At 40.1% G+C, this 26,557-nt stretch overlaps 1 protein-coding gene across 3 annotated transcripts in view; it reads left to right on the forward strand.

Annotated features, from left to right (window-relative positions):
* Nucleotides 1-26,557, forward strand: part of Stpg2 (sperm-tail PG-rich repeat containing 2) — a 524,919-nt gene that overhangs the window by 41,613 nt on the left and 456,749 nt on the right. For all 3 annotated transcript variants that reach the window (XM_017591047.3, XM_008761520.4, NM_001100993.1), the window contains exons 5-6: nucleotides 17,498-17,610; nucleotides 18,681-18,792. In XM_017591047.3, coding sequence (XP_017446536.1) covers nucleotides 17,498-17,610; nucleotides 18,681-18,792 — 225 coding nt within the window. The remainder of the gene's footprint in view (nucleotides 1-17,497; nucleotides 17,611-18,680; nucleotides 18,793-26,557) is intronic.

Below are 26,557 nucleotides of genomic sequence, written 5' to 3' on the forward strand. Positions count from 1 at the left end.
TTCTGAGTCTTGGCAACGCTTAATAGAAGACCAGGTCAGTGCTCCATATTTCCTGAAGTGCTCCATAAAATAAAGGCAAAGGACATGACTAAATACAGGCTATTTATGACAGACCTGTATCTATGACAGACCTGTATCTGTGACAGACCTGTATCTATGACAGACCTGTATCATCTATGACAGACCTGTATCTATGACAGACCTGTATCATCTATGACAGACCTGTATCATCTATGACAGACCTGTATCTATGACAGACCTGTATCTGTGACAGACCTGTATCTATGACAGACCTGTATCATCTATGACAGACCTGTATCTATGACAGACCTGTATCATCTATGACAGACCTGTATCATCTATGACAGACCTGTATCTATGACAGACCTGTATCTATGACAGACCTGTATCATCTATGACAGACCTGTATCTATGACAGACCTGTATCATCTATGACAGACCTGTATCTATGACAGACCTGTATCTGTGACAGACCTGTATCTGTGACAGACCTGTATCTATGACAGACCTGTATCATCTATGACAGACCTGTATCTATGACAGACCTGTATCATCTATGACAGACCTGTATCTGTGACAGACCTGTATCATCTATGACAGACCTGTATCTGTGACAGACCTGTATCATCTGTGACAGACCTGTATCTATGACAGACCTGTATCATCTATGACAGACCTGTATCATCTATGACAGACCTGTATCTATGACAGACCTGTATCTATGACAGACCTGTATCATCTATGACAGACCTGTATCATCTATGACAGACCTGTATCTATGACCTTATCTTACATCATACCAGATGGTGACAGATTGAGAATCTTTCCTTCCAACTATGGAATAAGACAAGTATATCCACTTTCCACTTTTATTCAATATAATGTTCAATGTCTTAGTTAAAACAAGACAAGGAAAGAAATAAAAGGAAACATGTGATCTGTAATGGGGTCTGATGCCCTCTTCTGTTGTGTCTGAGGACAGTGACAGTGTACTTATAGGAATAACATAAATAAATGTAAAAAAATAGGATTTTACAGTTTTATCCCTGTTAAATTTCTGTTTAAAATGTATAGGCTATCTGATTGCTCATCCCAATGGTCTTACAGATCTTGAGAGAAAGAAAGTTTATAAGTTAGTGGTAATTCACTTTATAAGTGATTGAATTTTTTAATGTGTTCAGAACTGTGTTTGTAGTCATGCTGTTGGGGTAACAGTGTGTGAAGGCTGTCTGTACTATTCAGTTGTTGATTGCTATACTGGCAGAGAGCTGAGTACTGGCCCCACATTTGGTATTGCTATTCTTATGGCTCATCTCCTGCCTCAGTATTTTGTAAACATATTCCTTACTCATTTGCTGCTCAGCTTAATAAAGGTCTGATGGCCAGTAGCTAGTCAGAAAAAGGAGGGCAGGACTTCAGGGCTGAGAGAAGAAGCAGAGGCAGGCATTTTATACCCCAGTGTTGTAACTAGCTGTTCTCATCCAAGAGGAGAACAGGATGGACTCTCTCTAAACGTGAAGGTTTTATGGAGCCACACAGAACCTGGCTGGGGGCACACAGCTCCTGTGACTGTAAGTCTAAAGAAGTGGCCCAAGTTGAGTGAGCAGAGGGTTGATAAGGGTAAAAGCCACGAGTGTAGCCATTCCATGGTCAAGTCTGTGATGGCTGTTAACATGCATGGTAGGATATAAACTCTTAATAAGAATAGGACACACTTGCATCACCAGAGCATTTTTATTTGATTGGAGAACAGAAAGCCTGTAGAACAATGCAGGATAGCAAAAATTCCTGGGGGTTCTATACATGCCTGAGGATCAGTCTGACCTCAGTTTTAACCTGAGGTTGGGTCAGGATTTATCAACTGTGATGTTTTTTTCTCACTAATGGAAGATACACACACACCAAGATTAATAAACAGAACAAGCCAGGTGGTGGCACAGCACTCAGGAGACATTGGCAGGAGCATCTCTGAGTTTGAGGCTGGTATGGTCTACAAAGTGAGTTCCAGGACAGAGAAGGCTGCACAGAGAAACCGTGTTTGGGAAAACAAAACAAAACAGAACAAAAAACCAAAACAAACCAAATCAAAAGAAAACAAACAAACAAACAAAACCCCCCAAATACCAAAACACCAAAACAACAACAACAAGCTAAAGATATATAACTGAGCTATACAATTGCTTAGCATATGCCCAAAAGACTTGACATCTTTCTCCAGAGACTTGCTCAGCCATGTTTATTTTATAATGGTTGTGTTTCATACCATATATTTTTAAATTTTTAATTAAAATATAATCGTAATATTTCCACTCTTCTCCCTTCTACCTATGCCCCTTCCCCCCAGTTCAAAGCCTCCTCTTCTTCAACCACTGTTACATTTCCTGTAACTGAATGAACAGATAAATATATCCTGCCAATTCCATTCAGCGTTACTTGCACGTGTTTCTAGGGATGACCACTTAGTATTGGAGAACCAATCAGGGTTCTTCTCGGGGAAGACCAGTTCTTTCTCTCAGCAGTTGTTGATTGCCTGTATCACTTCATATTGGGTTGGGACCCTGTGAGATCCCCCCCCCCCCCATCAATGCTAGGATGTCAACTGCTATTGCAGTTGTTCAGTTCTTGTTTAGGAAGCTGTGCTGTCAAAGTTTTGTGGGTATTGCTTTCCTGTCTTAGCTCGAAGGCACAATCTCACAGATGATTTCCTTGTTCTCTGGGTTCTGCCGTCTTCCATCCCTCTTCAGTGATGTTCCTGAGCCTTGGATGAAGGATTTTGTGGTAAGGCTGGGCATTTCATGGTCTATTGCTTCTTTCCAATTTGAGCAGTTGTGGCTTTCTGTACTGATTTTATTCTGCTGTATAAAGAAGCTTATTAAACAAGCATTTAGATCTACCCTTATCTGTGGGTGCTAGGATAAGCATGTAGAATGCAGTTAGGAATTATACTAGTTTAGGTGGTAGTAGGGTCTCTTCTAAGATGAATGCCTTCCCTAGCCATATGTGGTTGGCTCCGTTTCCAGTACCAGGCATAATTTCACTCCTATTAAGTGGCCAGTGTCATCCAGTCCACCATGATGTGGGGGTGGGGATCAGAGTTTTTGTTAATGGTCTGTAGGACTGTCTGGGTTTGGATGGGGTCAGTGCAGTAGTTCTTCAGGAAAACAAACATGGGAAGAAGACAGTGTCTGTCTTTAGAGTGGGAAGGCCTGGGTCTTTTTTTTTTTTTTTTTTTTTCATGTCAAGCCAGGAGAGGAAGAGAGGAAGAGAGAGAGAGAGAGAGAGAGAGAGAGAGAGAGAGAGAGAGAGAGAGAGAGAGAGAGAAAGAGCGGAAGGAAGGGCCTGGGTCTTTTGAGCTAGGACTAGGGGTTACTCATGGTTTTTGCTTAATCTGGAGTTTCATGTGAGTCTGCATGGGCTGCTAGCTGTGATGTGCATCAGCTAGGAGTGCCCCACCTTGTGGCGACAGACTGGTTCTGAGTTCCATCTCCCCGCCAGGGCTGTGAACTCCTGGGCAGACCAAATGCTAACTGCTATACAGCATTTTACCCTATGCTGTCAGGCTCTGGACTAGGAACAAGCACCGCTATACCACTCAGGGAGTAGGAAAAGGCAGCCTAAGATAGGGACAGAGATTTACACGTGAATTAAAGGCCTCTTTCTCAATATTCAGGAATATTCAGTGAATATTGAATTGTGATAGTTTGTGAAATACTCATCTTGAGTTTGAGCCTGGGTACACAGCTTGTTAGCAGAATGTACCATTTCCCCTGCTTCTTGAGGACACAGATTCTGACCCTGCTGTGTAAATGACACTGCAGCAATGCTCAGTCAGATCACACCCACATTTCTGATTATTCTTTGCAGCACATTTTCTGCCTTTTGCAGATAATCTCATGTTTGAAATCAGTGACCATATGGGCATGTAAAAAGGCATTAGCATAATAATGTAATAGATAGGTAATTACTATGGCTTTTTCTAATGAATGAGTCATGTCTACTAAAGGAATAACCGAAAGCTTAAATACAGAATTGCTTTAAATGCTAGCCAACAAATGATATATTGTAGCTAAGTTCCTCTGCAGGAAAATTCTGGATACAATTTATTTAGGATAACATTTTGAAAGATAAAATATAACCTTTCTCTTTTCTAATAACAGCTAGAAATGTATTTCCAGACGGTGATGTGACGAGGAGGTTGGGACTGAAATGACGATGCTGACCTGTGAACGGCTGCAGAGCAGTGCATTAGTGCTCAGACTGATGGGACTCAAGACTTCTAATCTTCACAAGTCTGTTTCCATCTTTAATTAAGAAAGGATGAGGGGGGAAAAGTTACACAGTCCCCTCTCCATTCATTTAATCGTCAGTCACAATGGCAGTTAGTAATTCTTTATCAAATTTTATTACACCGTTCACTTAAAGTGTTACAGCTCCATGCTGAGTTTGCCTCAATTAAGTCATATTTTATTTGTTAATAACTTTCCACAGTGACAGTGACCTTGAAGTTGGCATTGGAAACTCTTCTTAACATAAAAGCTCATGTGATTGAGAACTAAATGTGCATCAATTTATCCTTTGTTTTCTGTTTTTTAAGCCTGTGAAATTACATTTGAGATTGAACATTTATCAGAGTACTCTAGAAGTTAATAAGCCAAGTAGTTATGAGTTCATGTGGTTTAAATAAAGTGCCACTTACTATTCTTACAGTAAAATGATTTTACTAATGTCTTCGTTTTGTGTGTATCTGTGTGTTTATTCACATGCATATGTATTTATTGCATATATAAAGGATTTTGAACTGGTCAGAGGTTGAACCATCAAAGTTTGAGACTGGGTGTTACTGTATAGCCTTGTTTGGCTTGTTACTTAGCTGCATAGATCAGGTTCACTTCAAATTCACAGAGACCTGCCTATCTTTGCCTCTCTCATACTGGGGTTAAAGCTGTGGACTACTACGTCTGTCTTATGTTCTTTTTAAGGTTAAAGAACATGATGTGAAAGCTTTATTTTCACAAATATAGAGGGTAGAGTAAGTAGACACACTACTGTGTGTAATACATAAACCATCTAAGATATTCAACATGACTGTATGGTGGAATTATTACTAGGGCTCGTCTATACAAATGTGAGATTCTGCTTTACCGTTAATTGAAAACAAAATACATCATAAGCAGGAAATGTTGATTTTTCCACCAACAGAACTACCTCCGTTTTTTAAAGTGTGTTCTACCCTGCCTTGGATGCAGATCATCATATGTCCAGCATATCCAAATCTAGGTTTTTCAGGAGTCATGTTAGCTATCAGAACAACTGTCACAGCAGTGGATGCTTGTGTTTACATAACTCCTTTTTAATAACCTCCAAGGGAGGATGCTAAGGACAGATACCATCAAGTCTATCCTTTAGGTGAAAGTTACCCTCACATGTATGGAGTTTGCCATTATCCACAAAGGGTCTTGAAAGATCTCCCTTAATAGGTTAGGACTAATGTACTTCAAATAAAAGCTCCAATATTTAATTAAACAGTAGACATTAGTTTGTGAAAATAGAGCCACCAGTAGGTCATTTTGAAGAATTTGGAAAGTAATTCAACTGACCTCGTTTATTTTAAAGCCTTTAGATACCTTTTTTTCCTTTTTTAAAATGTTTATTTATTTATTATATATAAGTACACTATAGCTGTCTTCAGACACACCAGGAGAGGGCATCAGATCTCATTACAGATGGTTGTGAGCCACCATGTGGTTACTGGGATTTGAACTTAGATCCTCTGGAAGAGCAGTCAATGCTCTTAACCACTGAACCATCTCTCCAGCCTCTAGATTCCTTTTCTTATTTCCTTTTGTGGTAGGCTTTCTTAGTTTCTTTTTTGATATACTTAGGAGACCCACAGAATGGACACACCTCCCAGGGCCTCACCTGGTTCCTCCCTACACACAGTTTCACAGCTCTTTCGCATTTCATTCATAAACTCTTCTTTCAAAGATCTGATAAGAAGTTCGTGTATCAATTGGAACCCCCACTTGCAATGACAACAACAACGTTTCTTCCTTTGGTGTAAGCCTTACAGGACAGCAGTATTCGTCCCCCATGGTATTAGGGCTGAATGTCCATTGAAGAGGAGCACACTGAGACCATGCACAATAAAAACATCCCAGAAGAAATGGCAGAATCACTTTTCTTTATATGACATCACATTTCCTAAGCTTTATCAAATGGCAGGAACAAAAATAAATAACAGTAGGCAGTACTGTTTGTCCTGCCATAGGTGTTCTGTCTGTCTATCTTGATAGATGACCCCAAGCCTTGTGCTGACTTCTCTTAACAATGTGTTTCTTGGGGCTCCTTTATGTGTTTCCTGTGTGAGCCTGTTTGCACTGACTACAGCTGCTGCTCCAGCAGGCCCTGCAGTCCTTGCCAAAGGACTTGGTGCTCTGCTGACCATTTTATCCAGTGTGATCTATATCACAGCTAGAACAATACCAACACCCCCTTTTGGTACTATGCTTTATTGAAGGGACGTTAAAATAACGCTGATTATGTTCTATCAATGTTTCTTTATTTTAAGACGGGGTCTCAGTATGTTGTCCTGACTGGCCTGGAATTCTCTGTGTAGTCTTAGCTGGTGTTTAACTCATAAAGAATCACTTGTCTGTGACTCCTGAATGCTGGGATTAAAGGTGTGCCTCAACAAGTTTGAACAGTTTTTTTTTTCAATATTTGAAAAAAGTTCATTTTTTATTCTAAGTTTTTTGAGTATTTAACACACTAGTGTTGTATTCACATCCTTTCAAACCTTTGCTCTCTCTTCTAACTTTTCCCCATATCTGTTCTGCTCACTCCCTCTCACATTCATGGCATGTTCTTTGTTATACACACACACACACACACACACACACACACACACACACACACACACACCACACACACACACACACACACACTCTCCCTTCTGAATTCATTCTGTGTTACTCATGACTCGGCATATTTAGAACCCACTACTTGGGATTGGATAAAGAGAGCTTGTCCCTGGAGAAAACAGGCTCGCCCTCTCTCAGTAGACCGTGGTTGCCTGCAGCTCTTCCTCTAGAGGTGGGACCTTGTGAACTTTCCTTGTTCACAGTGGCATGTCACCTAGTGTTGTCATTATGCAGATCCTGTGTGGGTAGCTATACTGTTCAGATTTTGTCATGTCTATAAGGTGCTGTTTGGGGACAGGGATTCTGGTTCCTCACTCTTACCACCTTTCGCCCTCTCTTCCTGGATTTTCCTTGAGCCTTAGCTATAGGGGTGTGTTATAAATGTATCTGTTGGGGCCATACTCCCCACAATCATATATTCTCTGCTTGTACAGTTGGGGATCTCTGTATTCTCCCCTATCTTATCCCTATTGATAAGGGGTAAGAGCTACACTTTCTTGTGGGTATAAGGGAAAGCATTTGTAATATAGTTAGCAGTAATGATGATGGTGGTGGTGGTGGTGGTGGTGGTGGTGGTGGTGGTGGTGGTAGTGGTGGTGATGATGATGGTTTTGGAAAATGGCACTAGAAAGGCCTCATCTAAGGTCTAAGACTTCTCCAGCCAAGGGTAGTGGACTAGATACAGTGCCAGGCATGAATTAATTCTCTCCTATTGATTGGGCCTTAAGGCCCATAAGATGGGTGTTGGTCACTCCCAAGATAAAAGTGCAATGTTGCACCACTGGAGATGTCTCTCTGGGCTGGCCATTGCTGTGGTTTTGTCTTAGGCTTTAGGCATCATCAGACTTTTCTCCATTGGCTGTTTGCACGGAACATTCTGATACTATGAGAGCTCATCCTCAAGAAGTAGGCTTTCAGGCCAGTTCCACCTTGACAATAAAACAACAGAAAAAAGCATTTGGTATTGCTATTGCTTTGACTCTAAGATTTTCTTGGTCACTGGGTCATCATGATGAGCTGATTCCCAGAGTTAGTTTTGATATTCACCTTCCAAGTGGTTTGACCCTCTAGATGGGAAACATCCCCAAACATAACTGCATCTTTTACATACCACTAGAGTCTAACATGGTGGACCAATGGGGTTATTCACAAGAGTAGAAACAGTTCAAAGTCAGTTGCAAGCACCAAAAGCTCACCCCCACATGGTTGACAGCTCACCTGGAAACCTGGAGTGCATTGCAAGCCTACAGGCAGTTTACCAGGTTGAAGAGTGTCTCAGGCAGCTCAGTTGACAACCTCTTCCAGGTGGCTCTGCCGATATCCTCCAGTCAGCTCTACCACACTGTTTCTTCTAAGTGGTTTGTCTCATCTGTCTTTTCTAGGCAGCAGAGCTTGTTTGAGAGTGTTTCTCAGCAATTCTTTCTGCTGATACCTGGGGAAGAAGGGACCCAGTGAGTCTGTTCAGTTTCAGTGACTTCCTAAAGCTATTGAGTTGTTTACTTCTTGAGCTTAATGAGCTTCCCTGCAGAATGGGATGTTAGACTATCCTGTGTTTTTCTTGCCTTTTCTCATCCTGTGTTTTTACAACTCTCCTCCTGCTGTTTTATCTCCTTTAACATACTGTGTCTTAACACATTTTTCTCCAAGATGAAAGGTTTTAATCTCAGAGGAAACTGCCACACCCCAGCTGGTAACTCCATTTTCCCATACTCAGCTCTTGTGTCCAGATGCAGTGGCTTCTTTCTGGATTTTGTACAGCACCCCAAAGCTTTTGAATGTTGCCTCTCTCACTGGAAATCACTAACTATTCATTACCGGAGACACGCTATCATCTTCAGCTTCTGTCTTTCTGAAATGTTAGCAGATTCAGCTGCAGGTCTTTTCACATGCAGTTGGTGCCTGTTTCGGAAGTCCCTTAAAATGTCTGGCCTGTATCTATCTTATAGAACTTTTGGAGTCTAGGTGAAGCACAGTAAATGGGAGTTTGAGCTGAAATTGTGCTTTATCTTACTAACATTTATTTTTGCACTGATTTTGTTCGTAATGATAATTGAGAATTTATTACATTGTGTTAAAATAGAAAGTCACCTAGAACATTATGTAGCTAAACTATATGTTACAGTGATTTTACTTAATATGTAGCAATGGCTTTAGTAATTCAAGATTACTTAAAAAATTTAGGATCTGGAGAAGTGGATCAAGGGTTAAGAGCACTCGTTGTTCTTTAAGGAGACCCAAGTTTAGTTCCCAGTAACCACATAGCAGCTCACAATCATCTGCAACTCTAGTTCTAGCTCCAGGAGATCCAGTGTTCTTTCTGACTCCTTAGACATGGTACATAGACAAACATGTAGGCAAAACACCGTGCACATATAACAAACACTTGCATATTCTACAAAATCAGCTTTTCAGATGGATGAGCTAACAATAAACAATCCAGAGTTTATCTTCTAATCTCAGTTAAAACATTTGCTAAAAAATCTTCAGTGATTTATTTTCTGTAGGATTTATTTATAAGTATCTCAAATAAAAGTATGTTATTTTATATATTTGTTGGGGCCACGGGGCATGCGAATAATGAGGAAAGGACCACTTTATTTACTGCAGGGAAAATGCTTCTAACTGATTAGGGTCATGGTCAGGCTCAGAGCTGACACAACGACCTTGAAAGGGCAGGAGCGGTCTCCTTTTGAAGCATAAACCCAAGAGCAGATGCTCAGGGGATAATAAAGAAGGAATTTGTGTGGTGAGGGCTAGTCCTCCAACTCAGGGTATGGCTAGTAGCAGGGTGTTGGTGTAGGCTCAAGGCTATCCTAAGGCAGAGGCTTACACCTATCTGGTGGTTTTATTCATGGGAATAAAATAGGGCTTGAGGACATATAGAAAGATGGGGGTGGCAGACCAATGCATGGAATTACTCTGGACTCTTTAGTATTGAATGTTTTACCTGCTTTCATGTGTCACTACATGAGTGCAATGCTCACAGAAGCCAGAAGAGGACAGTGGAAAGCCAGGAAGTGAAGTTACAGAAGATCATGAGCTGCTATGTGGGAAGTGACCCCAGGTCCTCTGCAGGAGCAGTGACTGAGCCCGACCACTAAGCCATCTCTCCAGGCTTCTTAAATGACTTTATAAAGTGGAATGTATCATAAGAGGAGAATCTTTGGAAGGGAATCCACTGTTCTTACTGCACTGTATTTTCTTTTTTTAGTTGCTGATCAGACCAGTGCTTTAACTCTTTGTGGTTCATGTTTACATTTGACAAATATTCCTACCAATGTTAGAGGAAAAACTTCGGTTGACTTTTTCCTGACATAAATAATTTCTTTAGTATTAAAAGGAAGATCCTGCCCAGAAGTGAACTGATACCATCCCACAGTTCCCTGCACCCAAATCCCGTGGGGAAGGGAACTGACCACTCAGGAGTGCAGACATCCTGAGACTGCAGGACAGACTGCCACCTCTGCAAACCTCTGCCCACATCCCTGGTCCAAGGGGAAACTGCACAGTGCCTCTGGACAGAGGGATATAGGAACGGACAACCGCCGGTACCCGTGGTTCTGGTCTGCACCCAGGACCGAACTGAACCAGCTAAACAGCTCCCTGCACCCACATTCCGTTGGGGGAGAAAGCTGGACCCTCAGAAGTGTGGATACTCCTGAGAAGTCAGAGGAGATTACCCTCTACCCACAGTCCAGACCCAAGAGGGAATCACATAGCGCCAACTGTGCCTGCTGGGTGCAGGGCCCTTTGATTCCTTCCCATGCCTAGAGCTGGAAGATAGTTGCCAGGAGCACTGACACACTTGAAATCAGATCACCTGTTCTCAGGAAAGGTTGAAAGAAAACAGAAAAATAGTCCTACAGGATTGCTGACACAGAGGCCTACAGCAGGGTCAAGTCACTCTCAGAAACAGCAAGACAAGCAAACACCAGAGACAACCCAATGGCTAGAGGCAAGTGCAGGAACCTAATCAACAGAAACCAAGACTACTTGGCTTCATCAGAGCCCAGTTCTCCCACCAAAGAAAATACTGGATATCCAAACACACCAGAAAAGCAAGATTTAGATTTAAAATCACATTTTTTGATAGTGATGGACGACTTTAAGAAAGACACAAAGAACTCCCTTAAAGAAATGCAGGAAAACACAAGTAAACAAGTAGAAGCCCTTAGAGAGGAAACACAAAAATTCCTGAAAGAATTACAGGAAAACACAACCAAACAGGAGAAGGAATTGAAAATGGAAATAGAAACAATAAAGAAAGCATAAAGGCAGACAACCCTGGATATAGAAAACCTAAGGAAGAGATAAGGAGCCATAGATACAAGCATCACCAATAGAATACAAGAGATAGAAGAGAGAATTTCAGGGTCAGAAGTTACCATAGAAAACATTGACACAGCTGTCAAATAAAATGTAAAATGCAAAAAGCTCCTAGCCCAAAACATACAGGAAACCCAGGACACATTGTGAAGCTCAAACCTAAGGATAATAGGTAAAGAAGAAAGTGAAGACTCCCAATTTAAAGGGCCAGTAAACATGCTCAACAAAATTATAGAAGAAAACTTCCCTAACCTAAAGAAAGAGATGCTCATAAACATACAAGAAGCCTATAGAACTCTAAATAGATTGGACCAGAAGAGAAATTCCTTCTGTCACATATTAATTAAAACAGCAAATGCAGAAAACAAAGAAAGAATATTAAAAGCATTAAGGGAAAAAGGTCAAGTGACATTTAAAGGCAGACCTATAAGAATTACACCAGATTTCTCACCAGAGACTATGAAAGCCAGAAGATCCTGGACAGATGTCATACAGACGCTAAGAGAACACAAATGCCAGCCAAGTTACTGTATCCAGCAAAACTCTTAATTAACATAGATGGAGAAACCAAGATATTCCATGACAAAACCAAATTTACGCAATACTTTCTACAAATCCAGTCCTACAAAGGATAATTGGTAAAGCCCAACACAAGGAGAGAAAGTACACTGGACAGAAAACAAGGATATAATTTCCTTGCAATGAAACCAAAAGAGAGACAAACAAACATAATTCCACCTCTAACAACAAAAATACCAGGAAGCGTCAATCACTATTCCTTAATATCAATGTCAACGGACTCAATTTCCCAATAAAAAGACATAGACTAACAGAATGGATATGTAAGGGGATCCAGCATTTTGCTGTATGCAGGAAACACACCTCAGGGACAAAGACAGACAATACCTCAGAGTAAATGGCTGGAAAACAACTTTCCAAGCAAATGGCCCGAAGAAACCAGCTGGAGTTGCCATTCTAATATCAACTAAAGTTGGCTTTAAACCAAAAGTCATTCAAAAAGGTAAGGAAGGACACTTCATATTCATCAAAGGAAAAAACCACCAAGATGAACTCTCAATCCTAAATATCTATGCTCCAAATGCAAGGGTACCTACTTTCATAAAAGAAACTTTACTAAAGCTCAAAGCACACATTGCACCTCACACAATAATAGTAGGAGATTTCAACACCCACTCTCACCAATGGATTGATCATGGAAACAGAAGTTAAACAGAGACATAGAGAAACTAACAGAAGTTATAAACCAAATTTATTTAAAAGATACTTATAGAACATTGCATCCTAAATCAAAAGGATATACCTTCTTAGCACCTCATGGAACCCTTTCCAAAACTGAGTATATAATCGGTCACAAAACAGGTCTCAACAGATACAGGAAGATAGAAATAATCCCATGCATCCTATCAGGTCACCAAGCACTAAGACTGGTCTTCAATAAAAACAATAATGACAGAAAGCCCACATATACATGGAAGTTGAACAATGCTCTACTCAATGACAACTTGGTCAAGGAAGAAATAAAGAAAGAAATTAAAAACTTAGAATTTAATGAAAATGAAGGCAAGACATTCTGAAACTTATGGGAAACAATGAAACCAGAACTAAGAGGAAAACTCAGAGCTCTCAGTGCCTGCAAAAAGAAACAGGAGAGAACATATGTCAGCAGCTTGACAGCATACCTAAAAGCTCTAGAACAAAAATAAATAAATAAACCCAAGAGGAGTATAAGGCAGGAAATAAACTCAGCTGAAATCAACCAAGGAGAAAGGAAAAGGACTATACAAAGAATTAACAACACCAGGAGCTGGTTCTTTGAGAAAAATCAACAAAATAGATAAACCCTTAGCCAGACTAACCAGAGGCTCCCTAATGAGAAATGAAAAGGGAGACAGAACAACAGAATCTGAAAAAATTAAAAAAAAATCATCAGATCTTACTACAAAAGCCTATATTCAACAAAACTGGAAAATCTGGAGGAAATGGACCATTTTCTAGACAGATACCAGGTACCAAAGTTAAATCAGGAACAAATAAATCATATAATAACCCCATAACTCCTAAAGAAATAGAAACAGTTATTAAAAGTCTCCCAACCAAAAAGAGCCCAGGTCCAGATAAGTTCAGAGCAGAATTTTATCAGACCTTCACAGAAGACCTCATGCCAATACTGTCCAAACTATTCCACAGAATAGAAACAGACAGAGCACTACCAAATTCCTTCTGTGAAGCCACACAAAGACCCATCAAAGAAAGAAAACTTCAGACCAATTTCCCTTATGAATATTGATGCAAATATACTCAATAAAATTCTTGCAAACTGAATCCAAGAACACATCAAAATGATCATCCATCATGATCAAGTAGGCTTCATCCCAGGGATGAAGAGATGGTTTAATATATGAAAATCCATCAATGTAATCCACTATATAGACAAACTCAAAGATAAGAACCACATGGTCATTTCATTTGATGCTGAGAAACATTTGACAAAATTCAACACCCCTTCATGATAAACGTCCTGGAAAGATCAGGAATTCAAGGCCCATATCTAAACATAGTAAAAGCAATATACGGCAAACCAATAGCCAACATAAACTAAATGGAGAGAAACTTGAAGCAATCCCATTAAAATCAGGGATTAGACAAAACTGCCCTCTCTCTCCCTACTTATTCAATATAGTACTCAAAGTCCTAGCCATAGCAATCAGACAGCGATAGGAGGTCAAAGGGATACAAATTGGAAGGGAAGAAATCAAATTATCACTATTTGCAGATGATATGATAGTGTACTTAAGTGACCCCAAAAGTTCTACCAGAGAACTACTTAACCTGATAAAAAACTTCAGCAAAGTGTCGGGGTATAAAATTAACAAACATCAGTAGTCTTCCTCAAATCAAAGAATAAACAGGCTGAGAAAGAAATTAAGGAAATGACAGCCTTCACAATAGTCCTAAATAATATAAAATATCTTGGTGTGACTTTAACCAAGCAAGTGAAAGATCTGTATGACAAGAACTTCAAGTCTCTGAAGAAAGAAATTGAGGAAGATCTCAGAAGATGGAAAGATGTCCCATGTTCATGGATTGGCAGGAATAATATAGTAAAGATGGCCATTTTGCCAAAAGCAATCTACAGATTCAATGCAATCCCCAACAAAATTCCTACTCAATTCATTATAGAGATAGAAAGAGCAATTTGCAAATTCATTTGGAATAACAAAACCTCAGGGTCACGAAAACTATTCTCAACTATAAAAGAACTTTTGGGGGGGGGTATCACCATCCTTGACTTCAAGCAGTATTACAGAGCAATAGTCATAAAAACTGTTTGGTATTGGTACAGAGGCAGGCAGATAGATCAGTGGAACAGAATTGAAGACCCAGAAATGAACCCATACACCTATCGTTACTTGATCTTTGACAAAGGAGCTAAAACCATCCAATGGAAGAAAGATAGCATTTTCAACAAATGGTGATGGTTCAACTGGAGGTCAGCATGTAGAAGAATGCAAATCGATCCATTCTTTTCACCATGTACAAAGCTTAAGTCCAAGTGAATCAAGGACCTCCACATCAAACCAGATACACTCTAATAGAAGAAAAAGTGGGGAAGCATCTCGAACACATGGGCACTGGGGAAAATTTCCTGAACAAAACACCAATGGCTTATGCTCTAAGATCAAGAATTGGCAAATTGGACCTCATAAAACTGCAAAGCTTTTATAAGACAAAGGACACTGTCATTAGGACAAAATAGCAACCAACAGATTGGGAAAAGACCTTTACCAATCCTTTATATGATAGAGGGCTAATATCCAAAATATACAAAGAACTCAAGAAGTTAGACTCCAGAGAGCCAAATTACCCTATTAAAAATGGGATACAGCGCTAAACGAAACATTCTCAGCTGAGGATTATTGAATGGCCAAAAAGCACCTAAAGAAATGTTCAACATCCTTAGTCATCAGGGAAATGCAAATCAAAACAACCCTGAGATTCCTCCTCACACCAGTCAGAATTGCTAAATAAAAAACTCAGGTGACAGCAGATGCTGGCAAGGATGTGGAGAAAGAGGAACACTCCTCCATTGTTGGTGGGATTGCAGACTGTTACAACCACTCTGGAAATCAGTCTTGAGGTTCCTCAGAAAATTGTACCTGAGGACCCAGCTATACCTCTCCTGGTCATATACCCAAAAGATGCACCAACATACAACAAAGACCAGAAGCTGGAAAGAACCTAGATGTCCTTCAATAGAGGAATGGATTAAAAAAAATGTGTTACATCTACACAATGGAGTAATACTCAGCTATCAAAATCAATGACTTCATGAAGTTCATAGGCAAATGGAATGAACTAGAAAATATCCTGAGTGAGGTAACTCAATCACAGAAAAACACACTTGGTATGTACTCATTGATAAGTTGATATTAGCCAGAAAGCTGGAGTTACCCAAGATTCAATCCACAGACCACAGGAAGCTCAAGAAGAAGGATGACCAAAATGCGGATGGTCCGACTCCTTCTTAGAAGGGGAAAAATATCCATAGGAGGGGATATGGAAGCAAAGTTTAGAGCAGCGACTCAAGAAATGGCCATTCAGAGCCTGACCCACATGTGGCCCGTATATATACAGCCACCAAAACTAGATAAGATTGATGAAGCTAAAAAAAAAAATGCATGCTGAAAGGGACCGGATATAGATCTCTCCTGAGAGACACATCCAGAGCATGTCCAATACAGAGGTCGATTGTGGCAGCAAATCACCGAACTGAGAACAGGACCCCCGTGGGGGGAATTAGAGGAAGTTTTGACAGAGTTGAAGGAGCTTGCAACTCCATAAAAACAACAATGCCAACCAACCAGAGCTTCCAGGGACTAAACCACTACCGAAAGCCTACACATGGACTGACCCAGGGCTCCAACTGCATAGGTAGCAGAGAATAGCCTTGTTGGGGCACCAGTGGAAGGGAAAGCCCTTGGTCCTGCCATGGTTGGACCCCCAGTGCAGGGGAATATGGGGGCAGTAAGTGGGATGGATGGGGGGAATACCCATATGGGGGAGGGGGAGTGGAGGGGATAGGGACTATGGACTGGAAACGGGGAAGGGGAATAACATTTGAAACGTGAGTAAATAAATATATCTAATAAAAAATTAAAAAAAATAAGAAGAAGATCCTGTGTGAAGGAGCTCTAGCCAGACTGGGCATGACGAATACGGCTCTGGCAGACTCTGCACTTCTCCCCTATTCCGCCTATGTTGCTGAAAACCTTTAGGATCACATTCCTAAATCTAATCACTAAGGTCTGTTCCTTTACTTGGTCACTTCCTCCTCCTTGGGTTGACTACCAAGGTCCGGCTATCAAAATATTGAAGGCCAGAAATGAAAAGCCCACTATGGTTCACGTAATTAACATGTCCAATTAGAATTAAACACCTTATCTCAATGCAGGGTTTTCCCTTGTACCTTTATATACTGTCATTTTCCTATCTGACACATCTGTCCCCACTCTATCCAGAGCCTTGTCCCTTCTTCTCCTGGGACAAATACCCCTACCTTCTCTCCTTTGTTCCCTTCCCCTTCTCCCTTGTCCTCCATCTCCTGTCTTGTCTCTTATTCCCTCCTCTGTCCATCCCAGGCAAATACATCTCCTCTGTGCTGAGAACTTGGTCTTGGAAGTCCTGAGCCCATAATGATCCTTACACCTCCTTGATATATTAGCGATAACATGAACTGGATAGCATTTAATTTGTTTTTAACCACTTGTTGCTCTTTGAAAAATTTCCACAAATATGTTTTTAAGAATCATGGGATTATTGCCTGAGATCTGTTGCTATTGTTTGCACTACCCCAGTCCTTTTAGTTAATGCCTTTTAAATAGTTTTTTTTCTTTTTTTGTAAATAATACATTTAGCCTGTTTCTAGGTGGAACTGCTTTTTATTGCCCTAGAGGCATTAAATTACCTAGTGTAGTACCAAGAGGAAACTGCTCCCATTGGTTCAGTATAGACTGATTTTAGAGGCAGTTCTCTGAGAATCCTGGCTGATGTGGGAGAAGGAAGGGCAGAATCCAGCGTAAAGGGACCTCCCAGATTTCACTGGTACAAGTCTGTTGACCGAGGATTCTTGTCTGGAGACCTCAGTCAAATGCAATGCTTCCCAATTTGCCTCATGTTCTTTTTCTTAGTCTTTCCTTCTTTCTTTTTAGGATTATCCTAAAGCAAGTTTGAAATACAAAGGTGTAAATTTTGGTATTGCTACAGGAAGACAAGAATTGCTCAAATATTCAGGCCCTGGCCCCGGACACTATGATATCATCCAGTAAGTTAAAGCCAAAGCCAGCTGGGAACGGTGGGGTACACTGGACTTCCTGCACTTGGGAGGCAGGAGGATTGCTGCAAGTTCAGAACCAGCCTGGTCTGCATAATGGTTCAGTAAGTGGGAAAAACAGCATGTATGGTTTACTTAAATATGATTCTAGCAATTATTAATGCTAAAAGTTAAAGTGGGTTTATTGGGCCATGAATGGCACTAAATCTGTTTTTGGCTCTTTTCACTGAGTTATGGAGAACTAGTTATTGTTATGTCCAAGTATAGGTGAGAGTACAAAGCTAAGGGAGTTGGGTGGTTTCTATTAGATTATAGGCGCAGTGCCTGGCAGGCTGTCGGCCTCAGCACATGGGACTGTTCACTGCTATTTTATTTTTTTCTTCAAACTGTCCAATAGCAATGGAAAAACATTTATCCTTGATACTTAGAGATCGTTATACCCTTTGGCTTACTGCTTTATGATATAAATAGAAAGGGCTATTTTTCCTTATTTTAAACAGAAATTAAAATACCAAGGGATTTTTGGATTTTAAAGGCATATGGTAAGTAGGATATCAGAAAACGTTTTCTAAAATTACCTCTAATGATGTTAGTTCGTGCCGTAAGTATTATGGACCATTTTCCTTTTGGAGTAATTATTATTAGAACAATTTTATAACAGTGTTCTGAATTTTAACTTCCTTCCATTTGTGTGTGTCTATGTATGTGTGTACATATATGTGCACACCCATGCTGAGATCAGAAGGAAGCTCATGGGCATCGTTTTCCTCTATCATGTGAGTTCTAGGGAGCGAACTCAGATTGATATAAATGCAGGCTTGATATCAAGTACGTTTGACCCACTGAACCATCTTGGCGGCCCGAGTGCTCCATTTTAAAAAACAAAACCAACCAACATGAAATGTATTTTCATAAGAATTTAAATGTATTGACCCAACCTGTTGCTCTTATTAAATCCATCTAAAGCAGAAGCTGTTGCTATAAAAATTATCTCTGCTTATAAAAATAAATGTGTGCTTAAAATTGAAAACTCTCAAATTCTTTATGTGGATTTTTGAAAGGAAAAGGAAACTACGTTATGAAAATATTAACATCAAGAGAGATCAAGAGCACTACTGTTATTCATATGTTCCGCGGCTGTATGAAGAGATAGCATTACAGGAAGAAAAAAAGGTAAGTTGAAAGGGATATTTAATCAATTTATAAGATCACTGAGTCTATTGTCACCAGATTAAAGTTCTCCTGTGTCTACTGTGCTAGATGGCTGTGTCACTCAATGGGCACTGTAGAAGTAGCTAGAGTACATGTTCACTGTACAGGACAGTGATCACTGTCCTTGCTTGGACTCTTTGTCATAAGGAACTCACTTTTCCTTATAACACTAGCTTTATTAGGAATAGTAATACAGAATAACACTAGTAGTATTATTCCTCCCACGCCTTCCCTCCCCTGTGATTTCTTACCTATCTCCCCACATCCTTAATGGAAACTGATTCTTCTTCCTTTAGAAACAACCATTACAGCTCTTCAGTCAGGATAGGAGCTTGTAAGCCCTTTTCCTCCTCCATTTTAGATCCCTGACTAGCTCGATCCTGTCTAGGTTTAAGGCAGGCAACCATAGCTACTGTGAATTCATGAGGTGCTGTCATGTCTTGGGGATGCTCTTTGGCTCTGATCTTCCCCAACCTCTGGCTCTTACAAATGTTCACACCATCTTCTGTAGACATTGGAATTCTAAAGATCCAAAGAGATCTGAGAAGTTGGCTCAGTGATTAAAGTACTTGCTTGTGAAAACAAGACGATCAGAGTTCTTATCCCCAGAGCCCATGTAACTGTTGGGTGGGCGTGGTTTGAGACTCCTTGCCTCAATGAATAAGACAGAAGGACAGTCGCAGAAGATTGCAGGCATCACCCTTGGGCCTCCACATACGTGAGCACTTGCCACATACACTTTCGCCTGCATATGTGAATATTCATACACACATGTATGTACATCACACACACACACACACACACACACACACACACATGAAAAGAGGAAGAAAAAGAAAGAGTTCATTCTATATGAAAAAGAATGGTTGAATAAATAAAGGTCACAAACTTTTTTAAATGAAATGCCAGAAAGTACTTACTTTGTAAACATAATCTATCACAGCTATTCAACTTTATGGTTATATGTAAGGAGCTATGTACAACGTGCAATAAATACTGTTATTTAATACAACATATTGGATTTGTCTATGGGTATAACAAGAAGTCATTAGGAGTCAATTTAATACAAGGTCTATTTTGAAGAGTAATCATAGTAGGTTCTCCTCCAGGGCCTTTAACAAGTCTAGTTTTTGGCTTCACTAACTAAAGCAGGTATGGGTTTCATCTTGTCTGGTGGATTTTGAGTCCAAACAAAGTATTAAGATCCCCCCAAGACACCTGTGTCACCATTACACAAGTGAGCATATCTTGCCACAGGTCGTTACTGTAGCTGACAGTTCTTAGCTAGGCAAGACTGAGGGTCACTTTTCTCTTCTAGTAGCATACATAATACCCTCCATTATCCTGAAAGTTAGCCAGAGGGGAATACAACTTCCAGGTCAAACCAGTATGATTTGCCACGTTCTATAGTGCCAGTACATGATGTCTTCATCAATAGGCATTCCTGTCAAGTTCTGGGTAACCAGAAGAAATGCCAGCAGCAACATGTAATATTTGAAGTGTGTGGATGTTCACTGCCCAACACCTCAGATGGATAGTCTCTTCTTGACACTGGGTTTTTATTTGTTAGCTGGTGGTATCTAGTAAGACACTGTTACCCTGTCATAGGAAATTCCACTTAAAATTTTAAGCATTTGTATGTGCTTTGTATTTTAGAAAGCATCTACAGCAGTAGTTTTTTTATGTAACCTCCAGGTTAGCTCTTCCAGTGCTAACCTTACTTCTCCTATTCCCTCATTCCTCTGCCCCTCCATCCCCACTCACTTAACTCTTCCTGCTTCATTAACCCTTTATACCACTGTGCTCTAATTTCTCCTGTTATTACATCCTCCACAGGGCCCACTACTGGTCTACTGACCTCTGTGGGAATTGTAAATGAAACACCAGTATCTAAACATTTAAAGTTAACATCCACGGGTGAAAACATTTGATATCTGTCTGTCTAGGTTCTGGGCTACCTCCCTTGGAATGGTGATTTTCTAATCTATTTATTTACCTACAGATATCGTAATTTCATCTTTAAACAACTGAATAATATTTCATTGTATAGGTGTATCACACTTTATTACTCATTCATGTGTTGATAGATGTTTAGGCTGTTTACATTTCTTGTAAACAGCAGCAATGAACATGATGGTCAGAATCTTTTTAGTAGGATGTATGTTCAAGAGTACTGTAGCTGGATCATATAGTACATTTCCTTCTAGGTTTTTGAAGAGTGCTGTTTCAGAGTGCCTGGACTAGATTGAATGCCCACTGGCAGTGAGTGAGTCTCCTCGTTCTCCAGCCAGCTTTTGATTGTTGTTTGGTTTTTGATTATAGCCATTCTGACTGGGGTAAGATGAAATCTCAAAATAGCTTCCCTTCTATTTTCATGATGGTTAAGGATACTGAATATTCTTTCGAGAGCTTTCTGTGTAGATCTGTGACCCAGTTTTTAATTGACATTTAGATTTTTCACTTATCTGTGTATTCTACATTCTAACCCTCTTTCAGATGTATAATTGGTAAAAATATTTCCTGTTCTGTAGGCTGCCTCTGCACGGGAGCGAATTGTATCCTTTGTTGTACAGAGGCATGCTAGTTTCATGAGGTCTCTCATTTGCTAATTGTTGGTCTTGATGCTTGCACTATTGGGCTTCTTCGTTTTTCTATCTTGACTTAAATGTATTCAGTAGTGAGATGTTCAGCTTCTATGAGTTTGTAAACGTTATACTAGTCCCACTGTTGTGGATAGTCAACATTAATTTGTGGTAGTCAAGTAGGATGCAGTATGTTATTTCAAACTTTTGATAATCTGTTGAGACTTGCTTTGTGTCCTTATCTGTGGTCACATTTGGAGAAAGTTACATGGACTGCTGAGGAGAAAGCATATTCTTAATATGTGGGTGGAATGTTCTGTTATGGTGTAATTTAACTCTAGCATTTGGCCATTTTGTTTTTATCTAGATGACTTGTCTGGTCTTCAGAGTCAGATTTGAAGTTAGTCACAACCAAGGTCTTATCTCTAATGTGTGATTTAAGGTTTCTTTTATGAACTTGGCATCTGTTCAATGATTATATCTTCTATATATGACAGGGAAAGTGTACCATTAAATCTAAAAAATATGGTTGCCTAACCAAGACCTGAGAAATGACATCACCAACTGACATGCCAGTGTAGATAGAGGAAGTCTCATAAAGCCCCTTAGATAAAGAGCTATAGGCAATTCATGACCACACAGAGGGAGAATTAATTTCTTCCAGGGATGAGGCCCTTGATAGGTAATCCATTCCAAGCAGTCATCCCCAAGCACATGTACATATCAGCAGTACTAAATGAACTAGCAGGTTGTATTTATAAATGTGTGATGTGAGTGCGTGTATTATATCATATATTTTTTACATATGTATGTATATTTGAGACAGCTATATCAGGCTCCTTTTAGCAAGCACTTCTTGGCATCAGCAATAGTGACTGGGTTTGGTGGCTGCATATGGGATGAGTCCCCAGGTTGGGCAGTCTCTGGATGGCCTTTCCTTCAGTTTCTGTTCCACTCGTTGTCCATGTATTTCCTTTAGACAGGAGCAGTTCTTGGTTAAAATTTTTGAGAAGGGTGGGTGGCCCCATCTCTCAACTGGGACCTTGCCTAACTGTTGGATGTGGTTTCTATAGGTTCTGTCTCCCTTGTTGGGTAATTTTAGCTAATGTCATCCCTGTTAGGTCTTGGGAGCCTCTTGCTTTCCCACCATCTGTGACTTTCTAGTGGCTTCCCCCAGTTCCTCAACCCCCATTGCTACACATCTCCATTCAAATTCCTGACCCTCTGCACTTCTCTCGTCTCCTCCCACACCTGATCCTTCCCCCTCCTCTTTACTTTCCAAGTCCTTCCCACCCTCTATCTCCCATGATTATTTTGTTCCCCCTTCTAAGTAGGACTGAAGCATCCACACTGTAGTCTTCCTTCTTATTGAGCTTCATATGGTCTGTGAATTGCATCATGGGAATTCTGAGCTTGTGCACTAAAATTCGCTTATCAGTGAGTGCAGACCATGTGTGTTCTTTTCTGATTGGGTTACCTCACTCAGGATGATATCTTCTAGTTCCATCCATTTGCCTGCAAGTTTCATGAAATCATTGTTTGTAATAGCTGAGTAGTACTCTACTGTGTAAATGTACCACATTTTCTGTATCCATTACTCTGTTGAAGGACATCTGGGTTCTTTCCAGCTTCTAGCTATTATAAATAAGGCTGCTATGAACATAGGGGAGCATGTGTCCTTGTTATATGTTGGAGCATCTTTTGGGTGTATACCTAGGAGTGGTACAGCTGGGTCCTCAGGTAGTACTATGTCCAATTTTCTGAGGAACCTCCAGACTGATTTCCAGAGTGGTTGTACCAGCTTGCAATCCCACTGACAATGGAGTGTTCCTCTTTCTCTACATCCTTACCAGTATCTGCTGTCACCTGAGTTTTTGATCTTAGCCATTATGAATTGTTTTTGTCTAAAGAAAATGCAGGGACAAAGAGTGGAGCAGAGACTGAAGTCAAGGCCATCCAGAGACTGCCCCACCAAGGGATCCATCCCATCTGTAGATACCAAACCCAGACACTACTGTTGATGCCAAGAAGTGCTTGCTGACAGGAGTCTGTCCCCTGAGAGGTTCTGCCAGAACCTGATAAATACAGAGGCAGATGCCAGCAGCCAATCATTGGACTGAGCACGGGGACCCCAATGGAGCAGTTAGAGAAAGGACTAAAGGAGCTGAAGGGGTTTTCAGTCCCACAGGAAGAACAGTAATATCAATCACCCAGACCCTCCAGAGTTCCCAGGGACTAAACCACCAACCAAAGAGTGCACATGGAGCGAACCATGGTTCCAGATGCTTTTGTAGCAGAGGATGGCCTTATTGGGCATCAATGGGAGGAGAGGCCCTTGGTCCTGTGGAGACTCAATGTCCCAGCTTGGGGAATGCTTGGGCAGTGAGGCAGGAGTGGGTGAGTTGGGAAGCTCCCTCATAGAAGCACAGGAGAAAGGAATGGGGTAGGGGGTTTGCAGAGGGGAAACTGGGAAATTTGAAATGTAAATACATAAATAAATAAAATAACCAATTAAAAAGAAGAAAATAGCTATTTCAGTTAGCTGTTGAGGGACAGAGGATCAACTTTATCTAGGGATAAGCCTTCTAATAGGTTTTTCACTCCTAAGTGGACAGACATAAATGCATGTTCTTTTGGGCAACACTAAGTAGAGTAAGTAGGTTTTGTGTGTGTGTGTGTGTGTGTGTGTGTGTGTGTGTGTGTGTGTGTGTGCATGTGTGCATGTGTGTGTTTATATAAATATGTAACTAATAATTACAGAAGAGCTGATGAATTGGAGACAGGGTGATGGTAGGGGTGGAAAGGAGGTAGAAATGGGTAGAAGTGATATAAATATAGCACATTGAAGTATGGAATTCTCAAAATACCAAAATAAAGATGTAACACATATTAATTATTGCTGTTTGAAGAAATCTACCCCTACTTTTTTTCTCTTGGTAATGTTCTAATATTATTAGGATGTCTGTATTAGCCGTTTATTTTTTATATAAACAAACCTGTTCACTTCACAATTAATTTCGATGCTATCCCAAGAAAAATATTTCGAGTTTAATAAGTTTTAACTGGTGCTTGTTTTCCTTTGAAATTTGTATTTATGTTTTTTATTAGGTAAAGCAGATTTTTTAATCCTAGCTATTAAAGTAATTAAGGGGTGGGGCTAGAGAAGTGGCTCAGTGGTTCAGAACAGTTGATGCTTTTACAGACGATCTAGGTTTACTTCTCAGAACCCCATGTGGAGGGTCACAGGTATCTGTAACTGCAGTTCTGGGGGTTTGACAGCCTTTTTGGGCCTCTATGGGCTTAAGAATGCAAGTAATTGATATATACATGTGCCAGCAGAACACTCAGAACGTAAAAATGACTAATAAAACCTTAAAAAACAATTAATGGATAATTATAGTTATTGGGGTAGCATGTGTACACGCAGGTATATGTATGCACACACACACATACATATATTATATTGATTGGTGGGGTGCATTGTGTGAGGTTGTCTCTGCATATTCAATTGTTAATTCTGTACTGGTAGAGAGATGAGTCATGGTAGGATTCTGGAATTGCCATTCCTATGGCCCATTAACTGGATTTCTATTTTGTAACTATTCCTTCTTCCTCACCTGCCTAAGGCAATGTAGAATAGTATCTCTTTGGTTGTAATAAAGATCTGATGGCCAATAGCTGGGCTGGAAGTAGATGGTGGGTCTTTCAGGCTGAGAGAGGAACTCTGGAAGAAGAAATCAGAAGTGGAAGATTGAGCCAGCAGTCACAGGGGTGAATGGATAGATGGACTAAAGCTGACCAAGGAGGTAGAGATGGCAGCCACGTGGTGAGACGCAATGCCAGAATTAGTTGGGTTAGAGTAGCTGAGAGACTGCAGTGGATGAGAGGCCTAAGCTTTAAAATATTAAAAAGTCTCTGTCTCTCAGTCTGTCCATCTCTCTGTCTGTCCATCCATCCATCCATCCATCCATCCATCCATCCATCCATCCACTCATCCATCCATCCATCCATCCATCCATCCATCCATCCATCCATCCATCCATCCACTCATCCATCCATCCATCCATCCATCCATCCATCCATCCAGGCATCTATCTATCTATCTATCTATCTATCTATCTATCTATCTATCTATCAATCATCTACCTATTATTCTGTGTTCACATTAACTGGGACTCTCATAGATTGTGAAATCAGTGAAGGTCAAGCTCGGGTGCTTACTCTACTAAGCCAATTGAAGAGTAAACTGCCCTAGTGACAGAAGCAGCAGCAGTTGTCTTAAATCTTAATATAGAAAGTAAAATTTATAAAAATGTAGTCTATAAAGTATTGTTGTGCCTTCAAACTTGATTAAAATTATTACTCATTGAATGGTATTTCTCATAAATTTATTCATACATAAAATGTACTTTTTAAAAACAGTTGTTTGCTTTTACTGTAGTTTATATGTTGATGTCTCATAGATTGTCATTTTAAAGAACAATTTCAATGTTATTTTTTAACAGCTTAGGTATAATACGATAAAACTTATTTTAAAAGCAACTGAATTCTCATCTACTTTACAAATGATAATCTTTGTATTTCATCAAACAGATATGATTCTCATAAGTTGTTCTCAATAAGTGAACATTTTTAATAGAGTGAAATAATTTTAAAGAAGCTAGAGATATTCAATAATATTTTCAAAGTAGCATTTGGAAAGATTTATGTTGATAATCAAATTATATGTAACTATCCGTAAATAGTTTTTTGATGGAAGATATTGCATCTTATGTTTTGTGAATTTATGTTCCTGTATCATAATATGGAGTTGATAACTCATGAGTCAGTCAGTCACGAATGTAGGAGGAGTTAAGTTCTCAGAATGGATGTCAAGGTTATTTTGGAAGAATGGATATAGTGTACAGTAGTAGTATATTAAGACTTGATAGACATGTGGTTGTAATAAGTGTGTAAGGGAAACGAGAGCAGTGTCTTGGTAAGACTAATGAGCACCTACAGTAGTCATCTTTGCTTCCCCACTGAACCTTCTAGGTGATCAATCAGTCAGGAGAGGTAGGCAGTGACCGCTAGGTGTGTCATTAGCACTCTGCTGCCCGTGTGCCCACGGCGACCCACATCTGTCTTCATTAGAAGTTTGCTTG

The sequence above is a fragment of the Rattus norvegicus genome, chromosome 2, assembly GCF_036323735.1.
Source record: "Rattus norvegicus strain BN/NHsdMcwi chromosome 2, GRCr8, whole genome shotgun sequence".
NCBI classification, from domain to species: Eukaryota; Metazoa; Chordata; class Mammalia; order Rodentia; family Muridae; genus Rattus; species Rattus norvegicus.